General features: G+C 41.1%; 1 protein-coding gene across 1 annotated transcript; it reads right to left on the bottom strand.

The window, feature by feature from the left end:
- Positions 1 to 806: 806 nt before the first annotated feature.
- Positions 807 to 25484, bottom strand: serinc2l (serine incorporator 2, like). The gene is made up of 10 exons (XM_079732528.1): positions 25351 to 25484; positions 24796 to 24957; positions 7039 to 7226; positions 6824 to 6903; positions 6402 to 6539; positions 6052 to 6221; positions 5540 to 5630; positions 4565 to 4715; positions 3883 to 4092; positions 807 to 2732 (listed from the first exon to the last, which is right to left on the bottom strand). The coding sequence occupies exons 1-10, from the start codon at positions 25387 to 25389 to the stop codon at positions 2594 to 2596; spliced, it is 1368 nt and encodes a 455-aa protein (XP_079588654.1). The 5' UTR covers positions 25390 to 25484; the 3' UTR covers positions 807 to 2593.
- Between the last annotated feature and the right edge of the window lie 930 nt (positions 25485 to 26414).

Here is a 26414-nt window from a genome sequence, read left to right as displayed (position 1 = left end):
CCCACCGATGACGTTAGACAGAGATGGTCCATGAGATTATCAACACCTGAATATGCATGCATTACTGACATCCACATCAGATCGCCTCACTGTGTCCACATCACAGATGTATTACCATGGAGGGCTGATATGTCACTTAGTTAACAGGAGGACATTATGTTATTAAGAAATAAAAAAAACACACCTGCCTTTGCCACAACATCAATTTTAAGTAAAATGTATAAACCAACGTGTAGTCGAGTTTGAATTCCAATGCTAGTCACTGATAAGGTAAGGTCAGAGTTGAAGTTAGGGCATTGATTTTTCGCCACTAATCTGTTGAGGTCAGTCCGTGGAGTTCCTCAGATTAGATGCGATTTGGGAAGCGAATCTTTTAGGGGTGTGGCAGTGGAGACATAGCAAGCCGATCAATCAGTAGATCTGCGCCTCTTGCACCATGGCTGTGTGTTACTTCATTTGTTTAACAGTCCTCCATGCCTAGCTCCTCAACTCCAAGCCACATCCTCCTCCCCGCCTCACCAAGAGAGGTTATGGTCAACAGAGACGCCCTTAAGCATTAACTAGAAAGGAAATGCCTCATTCATTTGGGCTGAAACCGTTTTTTATAGACGCAGATCATTCAACAGTAAAGGGCAGCTCAAAAGAGATGTATTTTCTTTTAGCATTTCTTAGGCCTTTATTGTTGTTGACAATTGTATCATTATGCATTAGAAGACCACATCGAGTCATCAGTTGCTAACCTGTTACCCTTTCATACTTGGTGCAATTGCTTGCATGATTAGTGCATCATTGTCCAGTACTAAAGGATCGTGATTGTTACAGTATGACAAGGGGAACTAAGTATACCTGGAAGATATTTAGTTCCACCTGGTGGATAGAAGTAGGAATGCTGTGGAAAACTAAATGGCTAAATTGAAACTGACAGAGGACCAAAGCAAAAAGGTTTGCCTGAAAGGTATTTATTTGAACTAAATGTGCATGATCAATTCCTATATTATACACATGGCAAGGTCTTAGCCTTATGACGTGCAACGGTTGCCTCTTCCATGATATGAAGGCCAAGTTCCAAACTAAACAAATAGTAACTAACTCATATTGAAATGCAGACAAGAAGGCACTTCATCGTTTTTTGGGAGACCTTCTCCCTATAGAAAAAAAGTGAATAATTCGTGCGAACACCATTTAGGTGGAGCAGGCCGCGTCGTACATCGGTATATGACACATCATAACACCACATTTTCAACTAGTCACTCCTGTTAATAACAATCTACAATACTTCCACCAGCAGATAAACAAGTATTTGAAATGTTAGCATTTTCTTTTAAATACACAATGTAGAATTATCATAACAATCTAACAATCATATTCATTGAGCTGACAAATTATTTTTTAAATTACAAAATGTAATAACTATTGCATTACTGTTCATAGAAAGGTAAATACATTATGCATAAAATCACTTTACCAAAAAGATCAGTTAGATCTTGACCATTAATTTCCACTTAATATTCTTGAGATGCTGCATGTCCCTTTTTAATAGTATTGTGATTCGTAGGCAACTGGCAACATGGCTGTGAAATGTTCTTCTTGACCACAAATTAGTGTTCTGAACGAAGAGCACACAACGGTATTATTACTGAGGGCTCCTGTGAGACCCAGAACACTTTCCACTGAGGAAACTAACCCATGTGTGTGTTGCTCTACCGCTGACTCAGCAACCAGGGTCCAGGCTGCCTCTGTACTCAAAAGAGAGGCGAACTCCAGGCTGATCTGGGATGTATTCAGAGTAGTATTGAAGCACCAAAGACCATTGAGCATTCCAGACTTGGAACAACAGCCATGGTTTGACTAACAGGACGTAAAGCTTGATAGTTGATTTCCTTCTAGTTATCAGTCATCAGGGTAAACAAGAGATATCGGCTTAGAGCCACGCTAAATATGGAGCACCCTTAGGGGGCCCTAAATGACTATAAGCACAGATGTGGGCGTATGGCAGGACCCAGAGGGGCCCCCACAGCCCTTATGAACCTGTGCTAAGCGAATGGAAAGGTCAACTAAACCCCTCTCTCACGCATTGCTCTGATAGCGTCTAGCGGCGAGAGGAGCTGTGTGACCAGGGCGTGTCAGCCCGGCCTTATCTAACAGTCACACTCAGGGGCACCCTGGGGTTGTCCCTGGAAGCCACAGTGCTGAGGAACTCAGCCAATCAGCAAGACTCAGCAATGGGCCAATCAGTCACGGCCTGGTATGTTCTGAAGAGGGGATTCCCAACTCAAACATGAGGCGTAGAGTACGCGGCCCATTGCAGAGCTCTGACAAGGCATGCAGGCTAACAAAGTTATTGTTGCCAAATCAAAACCAGTCTACTCATCCTATGCAGTGATTGAAATATAAAGTGAAATATAATGACAAAAATAAGAAAATATATAAACAGACAACCAGGGAATAGAAACACACAAAAAAAACGATAAAACAGCATGGAGAATTACAATCCTAAGTACCATAACATGATCCTTCACACATCTTAACGTCCTACGGCTGGAAGTAGCAGACAGACGACCACCACCAGATGAAGGAAGAGGGACGGGGCGGCTCAGTTGAACTCCCGGTCGGGGAAGACGAGCGGTGCCAGGAGGGTCCAGAGGTAGAGGGCCAGGCCGAGCCAGCTGGACACGATCTTCACCCACACAGCTGGCATGCTGCTGCTCATCTTCTGGACGCTGGTGTCTGGCCTGAAGACAAGCAGAGAAAAATGTCTGTGAAAGAAAGGCACCACTCATACAACTACAACTGATCTGGGTCTTTGAAGTCCTTAGTGGAATACAAAGGAGGGGGAGTGACGCCAATACTCAATTGGTATCAACTATGTTCTGTTCTGTTCGACCACATTCATTAAGAAAAAAATACCTGGACCTGTAGAACCAGAAGTTGATCCACACAAAATATAAAAATCACAGAAAAAAATGTATCCTAGTATCTTATTGCAATATATACAGACTCGCAACACATATGGTCTCGGCACACCATTATTGTTACCGATATAGAACCATCGATTGGTGTATATTTCTTCCGATAAGGCGAAATACAAATACCCAGGCCAAACAGCAGCCAAACTGAAATACAATAAAACAAATACTTGTCCAGTACTACGGCAGATTGTTATGGTGCACCAATTAAAGAAAATCACCTACAAAACGCGTAAACCCACTCATTTTGGACCATCTATTTCTTTACAGTTTCAGTATTTCTTGCATTCCTAAGAATAACTACAATTAAATGTAGAAACTAAATAGTTAAATGATTTAGATTTAAACCCACAACTGGAATAAAGATGTATGACTATAGTTGACTATTAGGATGGTTTGCTTTGAGTCGACTAAGGGAAGTAGGTCAGAGGTCAGCACTTCAGAAGTGTCTCCAGTAGGTCAGAGGTCAGCACCCCAGAAGTGTCTCCAGTAGGTCAGAGGTCAGGTCCCCAGTTGATAAGAGGTCAGCACCCAAGTGGTGTCTCCAGGTCAGAAGTCAGGACCCCAGTAGTATCTCCAGTCGGTCAGAGATCAGGTCCCCAGTAGGTCAGAGGTCAGCACCCCAGTAGTGTCTCCAATAGGTCAGAGGTCAGGTCCCCAGTTTGTCTCCAGTAGGTCAGAGGTCAGGTCCCCAGTAGTGTCTCCAGCAGGTCAGAGTTCAACACCCCAGTAGTGTCTCAAGTAGATAAGAGGTCAGGAACCCAGTGGTGGCTCCAGTGGGTCAGAGGTCAGATCCCCAGTGGTGTCTCAAAGTCAGAGGTCAGCACCCCAGTAGTTCAGGGCTCCGGTCCCCAGTCGATAAGAGGTCAGGAGCCCAGCGGTGTCTCCAGGTCAGTGGTCAGGGGGGAGTACTCACTGGTACCAGTTGGTCAGGGTCATCATGATGTAGAGGGAGGCAAGGCAGAGGTGGAAGTGGAAGAAGGAGTAGCTGTAGGACACCGCCTCCTCCTCGTTGTCCACGGCCCTCAGGAGGCCGTCCTGCCCCACCACACCCTCTCCCCCGGAGCCTCCCCCCTCCTCCGTCTGCATCAGCTTGTTCACCTGAGTGTTGCTGGAGGAGCGGATACTGAGAGAGGGAGACAGAGGGGAGTCAGGGGTACGATCCAACAATACTAGTCATCAGCTTGTGCACCCGAGTGTGGCGGGAGGAGAAGATACTGGAGGTGGGAGAGAGAGAGAGAGATAATAAGTTAATAGGAGAGAGTGCAGAGGGGCTAGGAGTCACAAAGGTTAGTGAGCATTATCATTATCTTAACTGCAGATGGTTAATCTTACCACAACAAAATTGATTCAACGGCCCAGACGGAGGCCCAGAGGGGACCGGCCCAGAGGGGATCCATCTGAGGGGACCGGCCCAGAGGTGATCCATCTGAGGGGATGGGCCCAGAGGGGATGGGCCCAGAGGGAATCCAAACGGGGCCGGCCCAGAGGGGATCCAGAGGGGGTCGGCCTAGAGGGGGTCTGACCAGAGGGGATCCAGAGGGGGTCGGCCTAGAGGGGGTCTGACCAGAGGGGATCCAGAGGGGGTCGGCACTGACCTGGCGTAGAGCGTGCAGAACAGGAAGATGACGAGGCCCACCACGCTCTGGGCGTCCCACAACTGCAGGGTTTCTGGGTTGGTGCCGGGTACGGGCTGGGCAGAGGTCACGTTGGACACCAGACTCAGCAGGCTGGGGTTACAGTCACGGTCTGAACACGTGCACATGCACAAAATGCATTACAATATTTGAAAAAAAATAAAAAAGGAAGGGGCATATGTCTTTACACTTTGTATTAAAATCTTAAGACCCCAGGTTAGTAGTTGATAGTGTCTATGTCAAGATGTATATCAGACATTTTGGTTTAACTCACCCAATCTCAAGGTATATGCACCATCTGAAACTAGGCAGTTGGCGAGCCACTGACATCTATTCTATTCCAAACAAGTGTTGAGCATTTCCCATAGCTGTCACTTTGTTTTATCCACCACAAGATGGTGAAGAGAAACTGCCCTGGCTTTGTCAATTTTTTTCTAATAGTACCCACTGTGAGTTGAACAAAAATCATGGCTGTTTTAAATAAATAATATCAACAATAACCGAGGGTCTGAAAAACCCGGCAAACTCCTTTCACCAGATTAAATTATTTACAAGGTCTACTGCTCTCTAGTGGTCATTATGTGCTATGACTATTAACCATATTTATCTAATATTACATAATCTACAAATGTAACAAAGTAATATTTTGAAGCTATTTTTTCCCACATTATATATTAAGCATACATTCACTCCAGTGTTGCTCAAAAGAAAACACTTGCTAGGGTAGCATAGATCATATGATGGCCCATGGATCACATGACACGAGTTTATCAGAAAGTGTGTGCTAACAAACTATTACCACACACTGCTATTCTTGCTACACCCACACTTTGTGGTGTGAACTCACCTGCACAATCAAACTGACAGAATTAACGTGCAACACCTTTGTTTTTTAGGGTTAGGAATTTAAAGCACAAAAAAAAAACACACACTCACTTGGATTGTTGGTCATTGCAGACCATGTAACATACATGGTGTAGAGGGAGATAAGAGATGACTGAAGTAGACCAGAGAGAGGCTGAGCTTCCTGTATTCATAATGAGAAGTGACACACACATCCAAAATGACTCCTCAAAACATGAGAGGCTCAGTTACATCTGACTCAGGCCATATTTCCCTTACTTAAAATAATGAAGTACTGCATTTCCTGGTAGTTGTCTCTTCCTGGTAATATTTTCCTCTTAGGGTTTTCAGGTAGAAATAGTTTTTGGACTTGGAAGAATTAAGAATTCGGGTACTTTACCTCCACCAAATAAGTTATTTTTTATGCTCTGTACCTTTTTGGTGGAGCTGGAAATATATCTACATTGTAACATTAACTACAAATTATTGTATTTATTTAAATCTATTAGTAAAAATCTGAAGACCATCACTACATTCTTGCTTCCGAAACACCTCCTGACTTCAAACCCTCTGAGGGTGATCCACCAGGCAATGAATGAGCGTACCTGGACTCTGGGCAGGACGGAGACGACGGAGATGATGGTGCAGAAGATGAGGTTGAGGCTGATGAAGACCTTGTGTTCAGTGCAGTCGTCAGGCTTGGTGTAGTACACGTAGAACAGCACCAGTGCCGTGAACGCCAGCGCGTAGTGGAGGACCGTGAAGAACAGCAAGCCTGAAGGGTCAAACAGGTGCATTAAATACCTACCTGCTTTGCAAATACATTTGCAAATCACTATCCTCGATAAAAGCAAATCCGTCAATGTAAAAGACAACTAAGAGTAATTGTAGAGTAAGGTAATATATGGCATTTAAGAACAAAAAAACCCACAAAACGTTAATGTCAATCAAGTACCTGCAAACCAGCCCTTGTTCTCCCCATCTTCAGCATTCCCCACCCACACCTTGTTCCAGGAATAGGCAAAGTCGATGAGGAGAATAAGCTGGATGATGATGAAGATGAATGATCCCACTGCTCCAAAGTAAAACCAGACTGTGGAACAGACAACATATTCGTCAAGGCCCATCTTGTTTTCTGCCCAACCAGGGATGGTATCAAACCTACAAACACTGCCAGCGATGTCTATTGTATTTCATTTTTATGAAACAATCTGGCATTGATTTGGAAGTCCTTGAAATGACAACAATGGCAGTCTAGTAGGGAATGTTATTGTGTCCTGTGTCCAAGTGATGAAGAAGCCTTTAATAAGCAGAAGTTCATTGCTGTTACCGCCCTGCAATCATTTTAATAGAGGCAGTTAAGCAGAAATAACACACCAGTATGAAACATTCCATCAGGGATGAAGAAGGCTCCTACTGTAATCCCAATTAGCATCAGGAACTTGAAGAACCAGAATCTAGGACAAAAAAATAGTAACTTTATTTAATAGCATCACATATGGCCAAACCAAACAGCTGTGGATATGGATATGTTTGCATACAGAACAGAGATGCATTAAATATCAAATCCTATGTCGCAACTATTCACCTACCCATTTTGGACAGCAGCACGGCAATCTTTGCTGCTGCGGACTTGAATCATAATAGCAGAGAAGAAGAAGAAGAAGCAGGTCATGGCGAAACACATGCGGTACACAGACTTATAGCCCAGGATGACATCACAGTCCACCGGGTTATCCATGCCAGGTATACTGTTTCCACCCATGCAGAATCCTGGTATCTACCGAACAAAGAACAGACGGGAATAAAAAAATAGTTCCACTTTTTTTTTTCTTTTTACGTGATTTCCAAAAAATGGGTGATAACCCAAGGTAAGGCCACCAATTACATGTATGCACTTTTTTATTTGTAGCACACATCATGTAACATAAAGCACAAGCAAGAAACAATATTATGGAGTTAGAATCATGCCAAAACCCCCACACCCACAAAACGTGTTTTACTCACGCACAACGATTCACACACACACAAAACGTGTTTTACTCACGCACAACGATTCACACACACACACTCAATGTGGTTTGCAAACACAAAACATCATTCACAAACTACTGCATTTTCTTCAATTACAAAAAATATCCTCCAAGTACAAACTAAAATCTTTCAAGTACAAAGAAAAATCCTTCAAGTACAATAAACAATTCTACAAGTACGGAAAACTCACATGACTTTTGGCACTAATTTTCCGCCTTGCTGATCCACACAGAAATGCCTTCAGATCACAGCAGGTCAGACACAACTTTCAAACAAATGTCCTGTAATTCACACTACACAACAGCAGGTGGCGCTGTTGTTTGTTCTGTTTAAGGCCGCCAGGACGATCTCCCCCCCCCGCCAAATCTTTATTTAATGCCGGCCAACCAGAGCTACCGGGTGTGGATTCGACTTGCCGCCCCTTTGACTCGGAATCGCACGACAAGGATACCTGTCCGGAAAGACAAGAGAAAGCTAGTTTGAAATATCAAATGTAACTAAATTCCAGAAATGTCTTTCGTGGGTAGGATGATACATATCTAGCTTATGGTACTGCAGGAGCTAACCTAACTAACTTAACTTTTAATTCTGTTTCTAACTTAACTAAATTAAACTATGGCCACATATAACGTTACACTTGATACGTGTTGGTCTTAAGACGGAATTTTGAAGTAAAGGCGACCTCAGGCCACACACATTTGTTTGAGCGCCATCTAAGGAGTCGTGTTAAGTCACTGAAATACCAAAGTAACGATAGGCTTTAGTGTGAAGAGTTTATAGGAGGTGAAATGTCATTAGTGCAAACTTTTTTAGCGGCGCTGCTCGCGCTAATTCACGTGAAATCAGGTAAAGATGTGGAGATATTTAGAGCTAATTTGTTCATGGATCAGTTATAAATACTAAAGGAGGTTAAAGTTTCATTTTTATAGCATCAAAAACACTTTATCAGGGAACCATGTTTGGGCCATAATATCTTAAAGTGTTATTCCTAGCCTCACCAAACTTTGCAGGATGGAAGACAAGTTGTTAGTATGACTGAATCATTCAAAGATTGTACTGCATGTCAATTGGTTTTCTACAAGGCCCTAGATTTGGGTAAATGGCTGAACTCCGGATATTGAGGATATATGCGAAAAACTCTTTCTGCATCCATATGATATCAATCATTACATTTTCTTTAAGCACAATCCTGTATTAATCATGTGCCAATATTTGAAGTCTATCACTAATGGTCATGAAGATATTAAGAATAAAGCAAAGTGTAATAGCAGTTTCTGGACATTTTACTAGTCATGTTCAGGTATACCAGTATTTCTGACCTCATACATTTTTGCTCTTTTCCCCTCTCTCTAGGAACTGCTTGTACAAACAATATTAGAGAGGCTCCACACACGGCTCCAGCATATTGTCAGTCAGCAGCCACTTGACCTGGATTACGTTGAATTTGTGTGTTCTCAGGAGGCTGTTCTTTTTAGTGCTGCCTCTGACCAGGTTCTCATCCCAAAAGCCGTTGTGGATGCACAAGTTGGTTGTTGAAGAAAGAGAAAATCAGGTCCCCATAGTATTTGCAGGTTTGTCACGGATAGGGTTGGGTATCGAACAACGGTGCCATTTGGCACCGACCGAATTATGTCGGTCCTACCGAGTATCAAATTGTTTCGGAGAAAAAGGTGCCAAATTTCGATACTTTACCGAAGACGACGTGGGCTATTTATTTTATTTATTTATTCATCTATCTATCGCAGCCAGCCAATCACCACCGTTGTTGTATACAGGCGACTTGACTGACAAATCAGTATGAAGTTATTTGGGTGACGTGAGACTCGTTACTGCCTTCGAGTTGAAAGCGGGGCAATTTCACTAAGCTTCGCGCTAGCCACAAGATGCGTTCTTAAACGTGGTTATATTTTGTCAAAATTGACAGCAATACTGTAAAATGCAACCATTGCAAGGCGATTATAAAATGCAAGTCCGGGAACACCTCAAATATGATGAAACATTTGATCATCCATGGCATCAACTAAAGGCTGGACAACTGCACCGTCTTCAACACTCCATCTGCTGGGTCTTCTTCTGCTGGCAACGATGAAATAACAGGTACGGTTCCCGCTAGAAGTTAGCTAACTAATAGCAGGTTAGCTGTTTGCCAGCTAATATTACGGTAGCTAACGTAATTTACTAGCCAATCGTTAGTTGAGCGAAGACACCAAAAATGGCGTGTGATTGTATGTACAGTATAATGTAAATAAAACACTACAGTTCGTTAGTTAGTTGGCTTTGCATTTGCCTTTGACTCTATCTCCTATTTCATTTCGTACTAAGGTCCATCTGTCCAAGCATGCAGCAGTGTAGCTGATTCCGGCCCCTCCGTGACTCCCTTTACTATGGGAGTTAGTAATACTAAGCTGAGGAAAGAAAAAAGAGACAAATGCCACCGTGCTGTAACTCGCTTTATAGTTAAGGGGTTGCATCCTTTCAATACAGTCGAATCTCCATCTTTTAGGTAGGTTTGCAACGACTTTACTAGGGAAAGTACGCATAAAAGTCTTAGATTTGAAAACCTGGCTTCAGACAGTATAAGTATGTAATGATGAAGCATGCTCCATTCATGGACTAAAACAGCTGATGAACAAATGAGTTCTCCTACGAGTCTGAAGAGCTGTGCTAATTAGCACCCACACATACACTGGTTGAGTGCATGGGTGGGGCAAATGGTTAGTAGTACTTCTACTTGCTGATGGCGGGTTTTCCACCTCTGAATGATGAATAGTCTGCAAGACATACACTCTTCCATTTTTTCTTTGTTTAATTAAGAGAGATGGTAGCAGCCCTGAATCCGTATTACCAGCCCCTGTCCAGAGACCTACTGTCCAATACTTTAGTACCTGCTTGGTACAAGGTAGAGAGGAAGAGAGTGAACGAGGAGTTGAGGGAGGTCAAGGAAGTGGCGCTGACCAGTCACGGATGGACAAGCGTCTCACAGGACCATTATCTCTCAGTGACAGCCCACTTCATTAAGTCATGCTCAGGCAGGGTGACGGAGAAACTTCTTCAGACCAAACCTGTCTACCAAGCGCAGACAGGAGCGAATGTGGCTGCAGAAATTAGCCTTATAGTGGAAGAATTTCACATCAAAGAGAAGGTGGTGGTGATTACAATGGACAACGCCATGAATATGGATTCGGTGGCAAGGATAATGAACTACATGAAGTTGCCTTGCTTTGCTGATTGTCTTAATCTTGCGGCACAGAAGCGCTACACAGAACAAAGTATTGCCAGGTGGGCTGCCCGAATCCGCACAGCGGTAGTGGGGCTGAAGAGAGCAGTCTTGGCCAAACCAGTCCTCAAAGAGAAGCAAGGCGTCCTAAGTATGTATCCATTATTATTTTCAATAAAAAGAGGGCTATATTTATATGTAGATAAATATCCTAGCTAACTAATATTTTTATATTTTAAGACCTTCCTGAGCACAGACTGGTGTTGGATGTGAAGACCAGATGGAATACATTGTTCCTGATGGTTGAAAGGTTCATTGAGCAATACCCTGCTATTCAGGCAACTTGTATGGACCCTCTCCTGAGAAGATCATATATATATATATATATATATTTTTTTTTTTTTCATATATATATATGTTTAGAGCAATACACTTTATAGGCTAGACTACTGTACAAAAGGCTGTTTGTGTGTTGTATGTGTTGGCTGTACGTTTTCTTTCAGACTGGAAAGAATCACAGACCAGGACCTTCATAAGGCAGAGGACTTTGTTGGTATAATGAGAGTCCTGTACACGTCAACTCTTTGTGTTTCTGCGGAGCATACCCCAACTTGCTGCCAGATTTTGCCAATCATGCAGAAGCTGGAAGCCCACTTCAAAGTTGGGGATGGTGAGGACTCCTTCTCTGCCACTGTCAAGAGAAAGGTCTGGGATGACCTCTCTAAGCAGTACAAAGTGAATTCAGGGTGTCCGTGGATCCAACACTAGTAATAAATAGTAATGGTTAAATTGACTAGAATTACCCCTACCTAATTGAGTTTGACTTCAATTTGACTTATATGTCTTATAATTTGCTCTAACAGGAGCCGAAGATCCGGGCGTTCCTGGAAGAGTCCACCGCTATGGATCCGCGGTTTCAAGCTAAAGTCCAGGATGTTGCCGTGTGGGCAAGGCTTGAGGAAGAGGCTTGCTTGCGGTTGCAGAACCAGAGACAGGCGCGTTCAGAGGGGTTTATATTAAGCCGACAGACTATCTTATAGACACTTATGTATAGAAGTAATCATAAACACATCTCTTTCCATTTATAAAGGAACATCAATCTGATGATGGCCAGGCGGAGGAGGAAGAAGCAGCAGCACTGGAAGAGAATGAGAATGATGGCGTGGATTATGTGAAAAATTATGTATATTACAATCTCAATGCCATGCCACTGTCCCCTGTCTGGGTGATGTCATTCTAAGCCATGTTGCTCTCATCTGCTTTTTTTTCAGATTCCACCACAAAAGAGGTCGACCCCCCTGATTGCACTCGGTGAACTCTTTGTGGAAGAAGACAGGGCCCTAACCATCAGCGCCAGCGGTAATGTGGCCGGTGCCAACACGCGGACTGATGCAGAGAGGACAAGAAAGGAGTTGGAGCTGTATAGAAGCTTATCTGATGTGTTGACCTCGACAAATACAGTAATCTGGTGGTTGGAGAGAAAGGAGACTTTACCGATCTTGTTTGACCTTAGTGCTAAGTTCTTGTGTCCCCAAGCATCCTCCACTCCAGCTGAGCGCACGTTCTCAACAGCTGGGGAAACAATTAGTCTGGAAAGGGCTCGTCTCCTCCCAGAAAAGGCAGATATGATTATCTTCCTCCATAAGAATTCTAACTGAGAATGGATAGATACAAGTTTTTTTTTTTTTTTAAACATATTTATTCAGAATTTTGTTCATTTTACAGACAAACAATACAAGACAACACAACAAGGCACATATAATGCAATTTGTTCTCACATATAGCACATATAATAGATGTTCTTGTCACAGTAGACAGTGTGTTACAGTCATTGAAATTACATCTGCTAACTTACATTGTTTACAGGGGAGAACAAATGAAAACAAAACAAAACAAAAAAAATACTCAATCCGTCTTATCATCCAACCAACCATCAACATCCATGTTGTTATTTTCAAGGAAGTTGTAGAAAATGTTCCATACTTCCCAAAACTTGTCAAGTCTATTTTTTGTTGTGTAACTTATCTTTTCCAAAGCTAAGTAAGAAGTAATTCCCTTCAACCATTGTGATGTGGCACAGGGTGTATCTGATTTCCATGAGAGAGCAATACATCGTTTGGCTTCCAGAAAACAAATATTCAGAAGAGACCTAATTTTTTTAGAGGTAGTGAAGTCTTCTGGATAGATATTCAATAGGCACAATTTAGGACTAAGAGGCACTTTCCTGCCACTGATTTGGCTAGCAAGGTCCACCACCTTACTCCAAAAAGAAAGTGTCTTTTGACATTCCCACATACAATGAAATAAGGTACCTTTTTGGTCTTTACATTTGAAGCAGGTATCAGGTATGTTAGGGTTAAAGTGGTGCAATTTAGCTGGTGTTATGTACAGTCTACTTATCCATTTATATTGTAACAGTTTGGAGTTTGTATTTACGGATTGGGTCTGAGCTAGAAAACATGCCTTTGACCATTCCTCCTCAGTTACATTATCCTGCAAGTCCCTCCGCCATGCTTGAAGTGAGCGCTGTGATGATTCTTTAGACTTGCTTACAAAAAGCTCATAGAGTAATGAAACTTGTCCCCTAGAATGTAAAAACTTCAAAGTGTAATCTTCTAGAGTGGATAGGGGGGGAAGCTTCAAATCATTGCTCTGTCTGGAAAGGATGAAGCTTCTAAATTGTAAATATTTAAAAAAATGTTTTGCAGGAATCCCATATTTTGATTTAAGCTCTTCGAATGACATGAGAACCAAGTTTTCATTGTAAAGGTCAGCAACCTTAGCTATACCCTGGGCTGCCCATATTTTAAACCCTGGGTCTGCTCTACCAGGTTGGAAGTCATCATTACCAAAAATTGGAGAGAACCGAGATAGTTTAGCTGTTTCTCCTAGGTATGCAAGAGATTTGTGCCAAACCATTAATGTATTTTTGAGAAAAGGATTTTTAGTATGTTTGATTAGTTTATGTTTTTTAGCAGAGAAGATGTACAGGTTTAAAGGTATGTTTGTTAAATGTGCTTCTATTGAAACCCAAGCTGGAGGGTGGTTTCTCTCAAAATAAAACATTGCTGCTCTGATTTGAGCTGCCCAGTAATACCACTCAAGATTTGGTAGTTGTAAACCACCTCTATCATATGGTAAATACAACAGGGAAAGCCTGAGCCTGGGACGCTTGTTGTTCCATATAAAGTTAGAGAAAAGCTTTTTAAGAAAATTAAAGAGTGAGGGTGGAGGAGCAAGTGGAATAGATTGAAAGAGATAAAGAAACTTCGGTAAAATTGACATTTTCAATACATTTATACGCCCAATCATAGAAATGGGTAGATTTGTCCATCTATTTATAAGTTGGGTGACCTTATCTGTTAAGGTATTGTAGTTATTAGGAACAATTTTGTCAGTGGTAGGGGCAATCTTAACACCCAGGTATGTGAAGCCATTTAGTGAAACCGTAAAAGGAGTAGGAATTGGGGGGTGTAGTCGTTCCCTTTCATTCAAGAATAATATTACAGATTTCGAGTAATTAATTTTGTATCCCGCAAAGGTGCCAAAAAAGTTAATTTGGTCCAATAAAGCTGGTAAAGTCTGTTTCAAATTAGAGCAAAACAAAATGACATCATCAGCATACAGTGCTATGCGATGTTCCGTATCTCCTATCCTTATGCCTTTAAAACTAGTATGGTTGCGAATTGCCATGGCCAGCGGTTCAATTGCCAGGGTAAATAACAGTGGAGACAGGGGGCAGCCTTGTCTTGTGCCCCTGTACAACTTAAAGGGTGCTGAAGATAGCCCATTTGTTAAAACTACAGCCTGGGGGTCAGCATAAAGTAGTCTGATCCAACAGAGAAATTTCTTCTTTATGCCAAATCTTTGAAGAACCTCAAACAGGAAGTGCCACTCCACCTTGTCAAAGGCCTTCTCGGCATCCAATGACAAAATAGCAGTGTCCATACACCCTGAATTTTCAAACAAAATATTAAGAACTCGTCTTATATTATGAAAACCCTGTCGTCCCTGAACAAAGCCGTTTTGATCAGAGTGCACCATTTGTGGTAGAAGTGTATCTAACCGTCTGGCTAATGCTTTGCAGAGAATTTTGAGATCGTTATTAAGAAGTGATATTGGTCTATACGATCCACAAAGGTTAGATGCTTTACCTGGTTTTAACAATAATGTGATTACCGCCATATTTAGAGAAGGGGGAAAGGACCCACTATCTAAGGACTCTTTATACATTTCAAGTAAAGGTGGCAGTAGCGTTTCCTGAAAAGCTTTATAGATTTCAATGGGAATCGAATCCTCGCCAGGCGTCTTACCCCCCTTCATACTCCCAGTGGCTGCAGATAATTCCTCAATGGTTAAGTCTAGGTCTAAATCATCCAGGAAGTTTTCTTCAAGAGGCTTGATGTTCAATGAATCCAAAAAGTATTTTTGTTTTTGCAAGGCTGAGGCTGAAGAGTCTGTGCTGTATAAGTTCTCGTAAAAACCTTTAAAAGCTTTATTAATTTCTTTAAGGTCACTAGTCTCCAACCCACCATCTAGCTGAATAGTATTTATTGTTCTTTCAGATTCTGATTGTTTAATACGCCAAGCTAAGAGTTTACTAGCCTTTTCCCCTTGCTCATAATAGGACTGTTTCAATTTCAGCAGGCTTTTAGTTGCCTTATTGACAGATAAAACATTATACTTAGCTCTAAATTCATTAAGTTCTCTAAAGGACTGTTGGGAAGGATTTTTGAAGTGTTTTGATTCAGTTTCTTTTATCTTTTTTTCTAACTGTTGCATCTCCAGCCTCCAAGATTTTTGTTTATAACTTGTATAACTTATCATATGTCCTCTCAGGAAGGCTTTAAATGCTTCCCACCGTATAGCAGCTGATGTTTGAGTTGTGTTATTTACAAAGTAATCATCAATTTGTGCCCCAATAAACTTCATAAATTCTGGATCCTTCAGCCAAAATGACTGAAGGCGCCACCCCATGGAGAAATTCAGTGACTTTGGCATGTTTAGTCTAAATGAAACTGAAGCATGGTCTGAAATTACAATGCTGTCGTACCAGCTTCTTGTGATTGTTGACATCAAGGAAGCAGAGACCAAAAAGTAGTCAAGTCTGGAGAATGTCTGGCAGGTGGCAGAATAACATGAGAAGGTTGACTGATTAGGATAGTCTCTTCTCCATATGTCAGTTAAATTAAATTCTTTTATATATTGTAATAACTCCTTTCGTGTCTGGGCATGGGAGGTATCTATCCCCGTGGATCTATCAATCTCTGGTTGGAGAGTGCAATTAAAATCTCCACCTATTATGAAACTACCAGACAAATCAGCCAGGGACAAAAACAGATTTCTGAAAAAAGACGGGTTGTCATCATTGGGTCCATATAAGTTTACCAGATTTAACCTAATTGAGAGTATTTCACATTGAATAATAATGTATCTCCCATATCGGTCTTCATCCACATTAATGAGATGAAAGGGTAGGGAGTTATGTATCAGAATGATTACCCCACGTGAGCGAGAACTAGATGAAGCAGAAAAAACTCGACCTGGCCACCTCCTCCTCACTTTTACTACATCTTCAGGTGTTAAATGTGTCTCCTGCAGAAAGACTATCTTAGCTTTTAGTTGTTTAATCCTACTCATTACTTGCTTAAGCTTGACAAGTTTGTTTAGACCTCTTACATTCCAAGAGGTGAACTGGAGTTCAAATGACATGATATAATACTACATTGTATGTGCGGGTTGGAATTGAGTATACAATACAGAGAAAACTTAATTAATACAAATGAAAATAAAAATATGTGCCTTAAGACGTAGACGTAAACACAATAGGGTGTACTTCCCCAAACGAAGTACACGCTTCCCTCCCCTAGATCACACTTCCAATAGACCCCTGAACAGAGTCTGACTATGGAACTAAGCTGGTCCACCCACATGTCGAGGAACAGCATGCTCAGCGATCATGTTGGAGCTCCATGCAAAATATTAAAAGTTAACTTATTGTGTATTGCAATCAGAAATAACCACTTTGCAGCAAAACATTAGACTTAAATTAACAGTCTTAAACAGTCCAGGAAAAGCTTATCGCGCCCGTATTGCGGCTGCATTCTTTAAACAGTCCAGGAAGAATTCAGTTACCTGTATTGTGTCAGCACTAAACACGTTAGCTTTCTCACCACCCAGCGTTGCCTAGCTTTGCGACTTTAATTCCTGCACAAAAGCCTCCGCTTCAGATGCAGTGTCGAACGTGTGCCGTCTTCCCTTGATGGTCACCAGAAGTGTAGCTGGGTGAATTATTCCGTAACGCAGGTCATGGATAGAAAGGGAGGCTAGTTCTTTCTTTGCTGAATCAAAGACTTTTCTACGTTTTAGCAGATCCGCCGACACGTCGGGAAAAAACATGACATTCTTATCGTCGACAAGTATCTTTCCCTTGCTTCTGGCCGCTTTCATCACTCGAACCTTGTCGGCGTAGTTCAGAAACTTCATCACCACCACTCTAGGGCGTGTAGCGGTTGGTTGGCTTCCATCTTTACTGTTGAGTCTACCAACTCGGTGTGCTCTTTCTATAAGCAATGGCCCAGTAAAGTTCATTTCACCAAGAGCTTTAGGAATCCACTTTTCCAAAAAGTTACGCACGTCACCTCCTTCGGTTAACTCAGGCAGACCCACCAACCGCACATTCGAGCGGCGTGCTCGGTTTTCCAAGTCATCCACCTTTAGCACAAGCTCCTCCATAGCTGCTTTCATGGTGGTGGTCTGTGTTTTCAGAGATGTTAGGTCATCTTCATTGGCGCCAATTCGGTCTTCAGCTTCGGTCAGTCGGCCAGTCAATGACTTTAATTCGCCTTGCACTCCCTGAATAGCGCCCAATAGCCCATCAAACCTCGACACAAAATCTTCTTTCATTGTCTGGATAGCGTTGAGAATTAGACCAGGGCTAATTGTGTCGTCGTCGCTAGTATTGGAACTAGTTAGCATCGTCGGGCTGGAAGAATCATCGGTTGATTTAGTAGATTTTGAAGTCTTTGGCTGCAGTTTCGGTGGCATTATGGCTGTTTGCTGTGTTTTTGGATCAGTAGTAACTGTTTGGTAATTCTTAGTGGCTTCCTGATTATTTTTCTATGAATTGTGCATGGGAGCTCTCTTTCACACGTCTGCCTAGCAGCGCGCCATAACCGGAAGTCGGATAGATACAAGTTACTGCAACTCTAACATTAGTAACCACGTAGATGGCAAATATTCAAAAATATGTGTTATGTATATATGATCATTTGAAATATATGAAAATGCCCTCACAATAAAGCTGCCAGTCTACACATTGACCTCATTGTCATTGTATGTATTTAATCTCAAAGTGCTAGAGTACAGAACCAAAATACAACGTGTCACTGTCCAACGAATTATGGTGCTCAAAGTATAATCATTTATAGAAAAGTAGTTGGCCGATAATCCTATAAGGTTTTCATAATATAAAGTATCGGAAAAAGTATTGTGAAGGTATCGTATCGAATTAAAGGTATCGGTTTTGGTATCGGTATCAAAAATTTTCAAAGGATACCCAACCCTAGTCACGGAGCAACTGGGCGTCCAAGATTTAATATTTCTCCAGATTCTCTGTTACATCTCATTAAACCAGGTCTTCCTGTGCCGTGTATTGCTAATTTGATGGGAGTGTCCACTCGCTCTTTCTTCAGAAGAATGAGAGAGTTTGGCTTTTCTGTCAGAGCCCTCTATAGCACCTGTTCAATCGCAGAGTTGGACCATTTGGTAACCAAAAATCAAAAAAGACATGGCTCATGCTTGGCACCGCCTGGTTAAGGGAAGCTTGCAGGCCAGAGGATTCAGAGTGCAGTGGGATAGGGTGCGGGCCTCGATGCACCGTGTGGACACTGTTGGCATCCTTTGTCGCATGAACCAGCTAGGGTGTGTTGTGCATTGCACCTACTCAGTTCCTGGTCCCAAAGCTCTGGTCCACGTGGACACCAACCACAAGCTAATACGGTCTGTATAATTCTACTTGTTACTGAGAGTTAAAGAGTATTGTCTTGACCAGCTGTATATGAAAACCGTCATGACATCAATTCTGTTTTGATTTGATGCCATATAAATGAAATAGATTTCACTTTCATATATTGCAGGCTGTACTATTATAGTGTCTTTTGTCTAACCAGGTACAACATTGTAATTTTTGGTGCTGTGGATGGCTTTTCTAGAAAAGTATAATTCACGTAAAAATGAACATTTAAGAGGACAGCTTGAAAAAGAAAAAAATACACCCTCTTAATATTTTCTATAGATCATGTACCTGGGTGCAGCAAACAACAATCGGTCCCGTTGACATTGCACGGCTGATGTTCTCTATCAAGGGAATAGGAAGGTCCAGTTTCATTGCTGGGAAGAGCGTGCACAATCAAAAGGTAGGTTTTTGTCACACTTCTATTATATCAAATCTATTTTTTCATAATATCATACAATATTCTTTTCAAAAAGAAAGAACAGCTTGTTTTTTGTACTTTTTAAAAATATACTCAAGTCAAAAAAAAGGAAATGGAAAAAACGGAACATGGACCCAAATTGATTTGTACTTCATTTTTCTGATTTGTGTGACCAAGAAGTTGTGGACTTCTTTATGTTGCACTTGATAATCTTGCAGCAAATATGCTTGGTCGATGGTAGTACCTGATTAATGTAATGAATAGTAGTGTAACGATTAATGCGATGCATCGATGAATCGATTGTCAGTCCTACCGATTCAACTAAATCGATCTGTTAAAATAAATAAATAGAATGAATCGCTTTGGCTTCACCCATAATCGATATAAATGCTTCTAATCGTATGAATCACGATTCTTAATTATGATCAATGTTTTAAGACTTAGTTTACACATTTTTTTTGTGAAATGCAGTTCGGTATTCCGTAACTCTGTCATCAGCTAGGCAGCCTGCAAGGAGGTACCGCCGAGAGTTTTCGGCTAACCCTTCTGCTAGCGGTAACGTTGCTGCTAACCTTTTTGAGCAAAGGCTCGGAGTAAATACACCAAGGGCTAAAGCCATCACCGCGTCGATTGCAAAATTGATTTGCACGGATTTACGTCCTTACAGCGTAGTAGAAAATGCTGGATTTAGGGAAATGGTAAAAACACTCGAGCCAAGGTACAAGATACCGAGCCGCCAGTTCTTCAGTGACACATGCATTCCGAAGATGTACGAAGACGTCAAGAACGAGGTGAAGCAGTCACTCTTTGAAGCGGACCGGGTGGCTATCACCACCGATGGATGGACGAGTTGCTCTACAGAGGGGTATGTCAACATAACCGCACATCTCAATGACAAAGAATGGGCCGTGCAAAACAAAGTTCTCCAGACCAGAGTGCTGAACGAATCGCACACCGGAATAAACATCGGAGGCTTACTTCGTGACGCCTGCCAGGAATGGAACATTACGGACAAGAGTCCGGCTCTAGTTACGGACAATGCCCGCAACATGATTTTGGCTGGAAGAGCAGCTGAGTTCAGTCCCCATATTCCCTGCTTTGCACACACTTTAAATTTGGCATTGCAGAAGGCAATGCGAGTGAACTGTGCTGATTGATTGTTAGGGAGAGTGAGGAAAGTGGTCTCATTTTTTCATCGAAGTTCTTTGGCTACCAACTCCATGCGAGAGAAGCAAAGATTACTCGCCTTGCCACAGCACAAGCTGAAAACCGACGTTTGCACTCGATGGAACAGTTCCTGCTAGATGTTGGAACGCTTTCTTGAGCAACAAGCGGCAGTGGAGCCAACACTGATGTCTAAAGATTTCCGAAAGGGAGAAGAGGCGAACACCCTGAAAAACTGTGACATCAGTAATGCAGAAGATGTAGTGCAACTTATGACTCCAATCAAGTTGGCCACCACCGTCATGTGTGGAGAGCAGCAGCCGACCGTGTCTGTGATTGCCCCCCTCAAGGATAAACTCCTGAGCCATCTTAAGCCTAATGAAGACGACTCTGCCATTGTTAAAGAAATGAAGAATGTGATGGTCAAGGACCTCTCTGACAGATACTCAGATGTCAATCACAGTCTTAACAAAAGGTATGCCTAAGTTATGCATTTTTGTTATGAATAACTTCTGCCTTACCATATTTTATAATGTGTGTTTGGTTGTGTGTACACATATGCTCAAAAATATATATTTTTTTTAAATCAGCATCAGCGTTGGATCCGCACTTCAAGGAATTGCCTTTCCTTGAATTTGAGGAGAGAATATACTTATGCTAAAGTAGCTGTTGAGGCGGCTGACATCCATACCAAGGTAGGCCTACTACAACAGATCTTGTAGATTTTCTCTAAAATGCTAGAAATTGGCCACAATTTAGCTTCTTTTGAAATGGCTCATTAGGCTCTCTCAGAACCTACTGTAGGAGCATGACAGTGTATGTATGTGCTAGACCTGATTTGGTAGACTTGTTACAGTTGTGTAAAAAGTTGAGTGTAAAATGTATGATACCAGACATACTTTTCTGACAGTTTGTTCAATTTTGTTAGAGCTTAAACATTTTAACCAATATTCAACCAATCTTATCTTATATATTGATTAGATACCAGGAGATGTGGAAGAGGGATGCTCACAATTGCCTGAGCCTGAGGGAGAGACAGGTGTGCTATCAGTATAGCTTTAAGTCAGTATATGATATTGCAACTGTGGCTCAGATCTGGTCTGGCTAAACTAGGCCTGGCTTGTCTTTTCTTTTTTCTCAAACACTGTGATCTACCATGTTAAGCAGCAACTAAGAAAAAACTGTTCTAGTATAATTAAACAAACAATTCTGGTTTCCATCATATATTTGCCAAATGTATAAAGTTTACCATACGTTTTAATTTTTATGATGTTTTTTTTTTGGTTTGTTTTGTTTTTCAGATGAGCCGTATCCCAAAAAAGCAAAGGCATTGGACATGCTTTTTGGAGACACATTTATTCAGGTGCAGGAGGGCAGGTCCACTGCTGATAGGACCAGGGAAGAGGTTGTCAGATACCGAGCAGAGGCTCCACTGTCACTGACAGGGAGTGTCATGGACTGGTGGAAGTCTCACGAGGGGGAACTGCCATTCTTAGCTAAGCTAGCTAAAAGATACCTTTGTATCCCAGGCACAAGTGTCCCCTCCGAAAGGGTGTTTAGCACCGCAGGTGACATAGTGTCTTCTCAGAGGAGCACTCTTCAACCTGAACATGTTGACCAGTTAATATTCCTGAAGAAAAATCTGAAGTAGAAGTACAGACTGTAGCCTATTGATAAGTAGGCTACTAGTACAAATGTTCAAAATAGCTTTGTTACAGGAGCAATTAAATTAATTTGTTGAGCAATTCATTTGTTTAATTACATTTTTGTATTCAGCATAAAATATTATGCAGGCCTACTTTAGTAGTAGAAGTACATGTGTAGAATCTACCCACCCACTCACTCACTCACTCACTCACCCACCCACCCACTCACTCACTCACTCACCCACCCACCCACCCACTCCCCTGCCAGCATGTAGCCTATTGAAAAATGTTCAAAATAACTGAGCAATGTTTTATTACACTTTTGTATTCAGCATAAAATATTATGCAGGACTACTTTTTTTATATATAAATATGTTTAATAGGTAATTCTGTTGTCTGTTTATTTTTTTCACCTTTCAGAAGAATACAGAGTCTCACTTACATTATTGCATGTTTATTTCATGGATATAGAATTTTGGATAAAAGTTACTGAATCGAATCGTGGTTTACAGAATCGAATCGAATCGTAAAAAAAAGTCCTTGAATAGAATCGCTAACTACTAAATCGTTAATCTAATCGTTGAAGCCAAAGATTTACACCCCTACTCTGCATGGTTGCTGTGTTCAGGCACTGATATCATGCGTTTTCCTAAGCCTGCCATTAACAGGCTGAGCTCCTGAGACCCCTGTGGAGTTCTGGTCATGGGTTTTGGTAGTAAATAAAACTGAATATTTGTGGCCTTTGTAGATGCTGCTGAAACCATTTTAAGTGGCGTAGGAAATCTGCATTTGCCACTGGTTCGTTGTCTTCGAAAAAGACCAGGAAAAGACCTGTGAAGTAAATTGAAAGGCATGTCATACTAAATCTGAACGGCCACACATTATATATATATATATATATAAAATTGCTAATGTATTGTTCCACTCTACGACAACTGACAGAGTTACTCAACCGGAAGATAGAACACAAAACGGAACCAATATGGCGCCCCCCTTGTTTACGCGCGGAGTAAGGTGAATAGAGAAATTCTTAATATACGGCCATATACATCTTAAACTCAAACCAAATGGAATTATAAATAACAGGTGATTGTCATTAAATGACAACTGTGGCCAATGAGCTGTGGAATTGTGCCATATTTTATGACCAAAAATGGTATTCGACTATTACATACATACTACGAATTTGCAGTTTGTAATTAACTAGCTAATCTACATGACCCAAAGTAGTGAACTACTGAAAAAGCTACAGAGATTTGAACAACACTGCAGTTTAAGTACCACCAACTACTGCAAACTGTAGATAAAGTAGTAATTGAACTACATGCATCATAAACTAATAAAAGGGCCAGACATATTTTTTTACCAGTCCAAAATAATAAATTGCTTTTTCTATTATCATCATCTCATAACTTCGCCACTTCACATCAACCTGGTAAGGTAATAGAAAAACATAAACTTCAGTAGTCTTTCTACAAATTATTCACAATAAAATCCCCCCATTATTTTTGATGTTGGTGTTTTTTCACAACACAGCACGGCATGTAAAGGATTGATATACCATAGTTCACCTGTTGGAGATAAAGTGCAGATCGAGGTACACAAAGCCGGTTTGTTTGCAGCATAAAACACCCAACTTTGTCTGTTTCTACTTACACTTTAACCTCCTGTAGTATCTATAACTGATCCATGAACAAATTAGCTCTAAATATCTCCACATCTTTACCTGATTTCACGTGAATTAGTGCGAGCAGCGCCGCTAAAAAAGTTTGCGTCATTTCACCTCCTATAAACTCTTCACACTAAAGCCTATCGTTACTTTGGTATTTCAGTGACTTAACACGACTCCTTAGATGGCGCTCAAACAAATGTGTGTGGCCTGAGGTCGTCTTCACTTCAAAATTCCGTCTTAAGACCAAGACGTATCAAGTGTAACGTTATATGTGGCCATAGTTTAATTTAGTTAAGTTAGAAACAGAATGAAAAGTTAAGTTAGCTAGGTTAGCTCCTGCGGTACCATAAGCTACATATGTATCATCCTACCCACGAAAGACATTTCTGGAGTTTAGTTAACATTTGATATTTCCCCAGCAATGACCGCAAACTCACCTGTTGGCCGCTCATTGTGTTGAATTTAATCTCCCAAACTAGTGTTTCTCTTGTCTTTCCAAGCAGGTATCCGTGTCGTGCGATTCCGAGTCAAAGAGGCGGCAAGTCGAATCCACACACGGTAGCTCTGGTTGGCCGGCATTAAATAAAGATTTGGGGGGGAAGATCGTCCTGGCGGCTTTAAACTAACTGAACAGCGCCACCTGCTGCTGTGTAGTTTGAATTACTGGACATTTGTTGGAAAGTTGTGTGTGGATCTGAAGGCATTTGTGTGTAGATCAGCAAGGCGGAAAATTTGTGCCAAAAGTCACGTGACAGTTTTCCGTACTTGTAGAATTGTTTTTTGTACTTGAAAGATTTTAGTTTGTACTTGAAAGATTTTAGTTTGTACTTGGAGGATTTTTTTTGTAATTTAAGAAATATGTTTCTTTGTATGTGTAAAACATACTGTATTTGTTTCTGAAGCATGATGTATTTGTTTGATAGGTACATTTATTATTTGCAAAACAAAATGCATTCGTTTGTGAATGGTGTTTAGTATTTGCAAACCACACTGAGTGTGTGTGTGAATCGTTGTGCATGAGTAAAACACGTTTTGTGTGTGTGTGAATCGTTGTGCGTGAGTAAAACACGTTTTGTGTGTGTGTGTGGGGTTTTGGCATGATTCTAACTCCATACAATATGGCCATGCATTGCAAATCCTTGGAACACCTTTGATAGGATAATGTGTGTTGGATGCCTCACTTTAAGAAGCTGGTCCTCCATCCCAGGCAGGATCATTATGACAGACACTATGGTGCCGAGGAGCAGGAAGAATGAGTAAATCAGGCGTGTGATGGTGGAGCTTTTGGAGGAAGGGCAGCAGCCGCACAGAAGACAGGGCGCTGACCCGCACAGGCAGGAGGCCTGGCAGGAACAGGAAGAAGAAAGAGTCATCAAACCGCTCTTCGTCCCAGCCACATCATATATTTAGCATATGAGTCACTTACCACCTGAGACCAATTCCCAATTGCTTTAAACGAAAATCACGATATACACGATTGAGTCTATACGTTGACATTGTTTTGCTTAGAAAATTACATGTTTGGTTTGAACCATTAACTCGTAAACCAATATTGCCTGCATCGTGTGTTTGAGTGTGTTATACATGATGAATAACCAGTGATCTAGGGTTGATAATTCTTCATTATTAGACATGAGTCAACCATTGCTATTATTATTACTCATTGCGGGAGCTGAAATGCTAAATAGAGCCGATTAGAAATAGCAACAGAAACGGATGGATAAAGATGTACTTACACAACTGGCCATGGAACATAGCGCCATACAAGCACCCATTTTGCCCTATAAAATAATACAAACACACGAATATAAGAATACAAGGGAGCAAAGATAACAATACACCTGTGACTTCGACCGAGCTCAGACTGTCTGACATGAAAACTTCCGGTCATTACACGTTAAATTCCTTCAAAGTAAAAGTCTGAGCACCGCAAATAACCCTCTGAACAACTATTTTCCATTTGTGTTGAAGGCCATAAATAATCAACTGACCAACATATTATCTCATATAACATTTAAGATATAACATTCTTCGAGTGTTTACCTTCATTTAAATCTGATATAATATAATATTAGTGTAGACCTATATTTTAATGTAGCTCTTATTCGGAATTACCCATTGTTTCGATTATTATTATTTCGAATCTATTTATATTTGTATATGTATGGTTCATCATGCTATTTGTTTTGAGTGTGTGTATGTTCTAACTGCTTGAAGACACAAAAGACGTTTGTGAACCAATGACCATAAACTTGACCATTGCACGGTAGTTCCGGGGAAAAGCACCAAACATTATCGCACATATACAAAAAACTAAAATGTATTTATGTCCATGCTGTGGCTGCTGGAGTGCTTGAAGTAAATGTCATATTGCATAATCACAGAAACGGATTAGTACACTAAAACGGTTGTTATCTAAATGGGGACATCTAGTGGTAAGTAGCCTATAACAATTACACGCGTAAACTTAAATGCTTAATTTTAAATGATAGCCATCCTTCCATCAGACAAAAAGTGACATATATCTGAATATATTTAAATATAAAATACACCTGAAAGTGGTGGGTTACTTTCCAACATATTTGTGTAAATTAGCAAATAACATAGCAAAGTCATTAATCCCAAGGCTCTTGTGTTGTTTCAGCCATTCATCATTATCCAGAATATGCGTGTCTTCTTTTTTAGTTTCATCTTTATAGACCAAGTGAAGGGAAAATTGAAAGAATGAATAATGATAAAATAAGCATTGTAGCCTATTCATCACTGACATGAACTTTCGGGTCCAGTAGGAAACACTAAT

This window comes from Pollachius pollachius (assembly GCF_949987615.1).
Source record: "Pollachius pollachius genome assembly, chromosome: 1".
NCBI lineage: Eukaryota > Metazoa > Chordata > Actinopteri > Gadiformes > Gadidae > Pollachius > Pollachius pollachius.
The sequence above is the reverse complement of the archived record's forward strand: the minus strand, read 5'-3'. Positions and strand labels throughout refer to the sequence as shown.

What these genes read in the sequence shown, in the direction of transcription:
- serinc2l (XM_079732528.1), bottom strand. Translation starts at nt 25,389, where the DNA reads ATGGGTGCTTGTATGGCGCTATGTTCCATGGCCAGTTGT. An exon ending in TGGAGGACCAGCTTCTTAAA is followed by an intron (nt 7,227 to 24,795) that starts GTGAGGCATCCA and finishes TTTGTTCGGTAG; the next exon opens with ATACCAGGATTCTGCATGGG. An exon ending in CCGTCCTGCCCAGAGTCCAG is followed by an intron (nt 5,631 to 6,051) that starts GTACGCTCATTC and finishes TTATGAATACAG; the next exon opens with GAAGCTCAGCCTCTCTCTGG.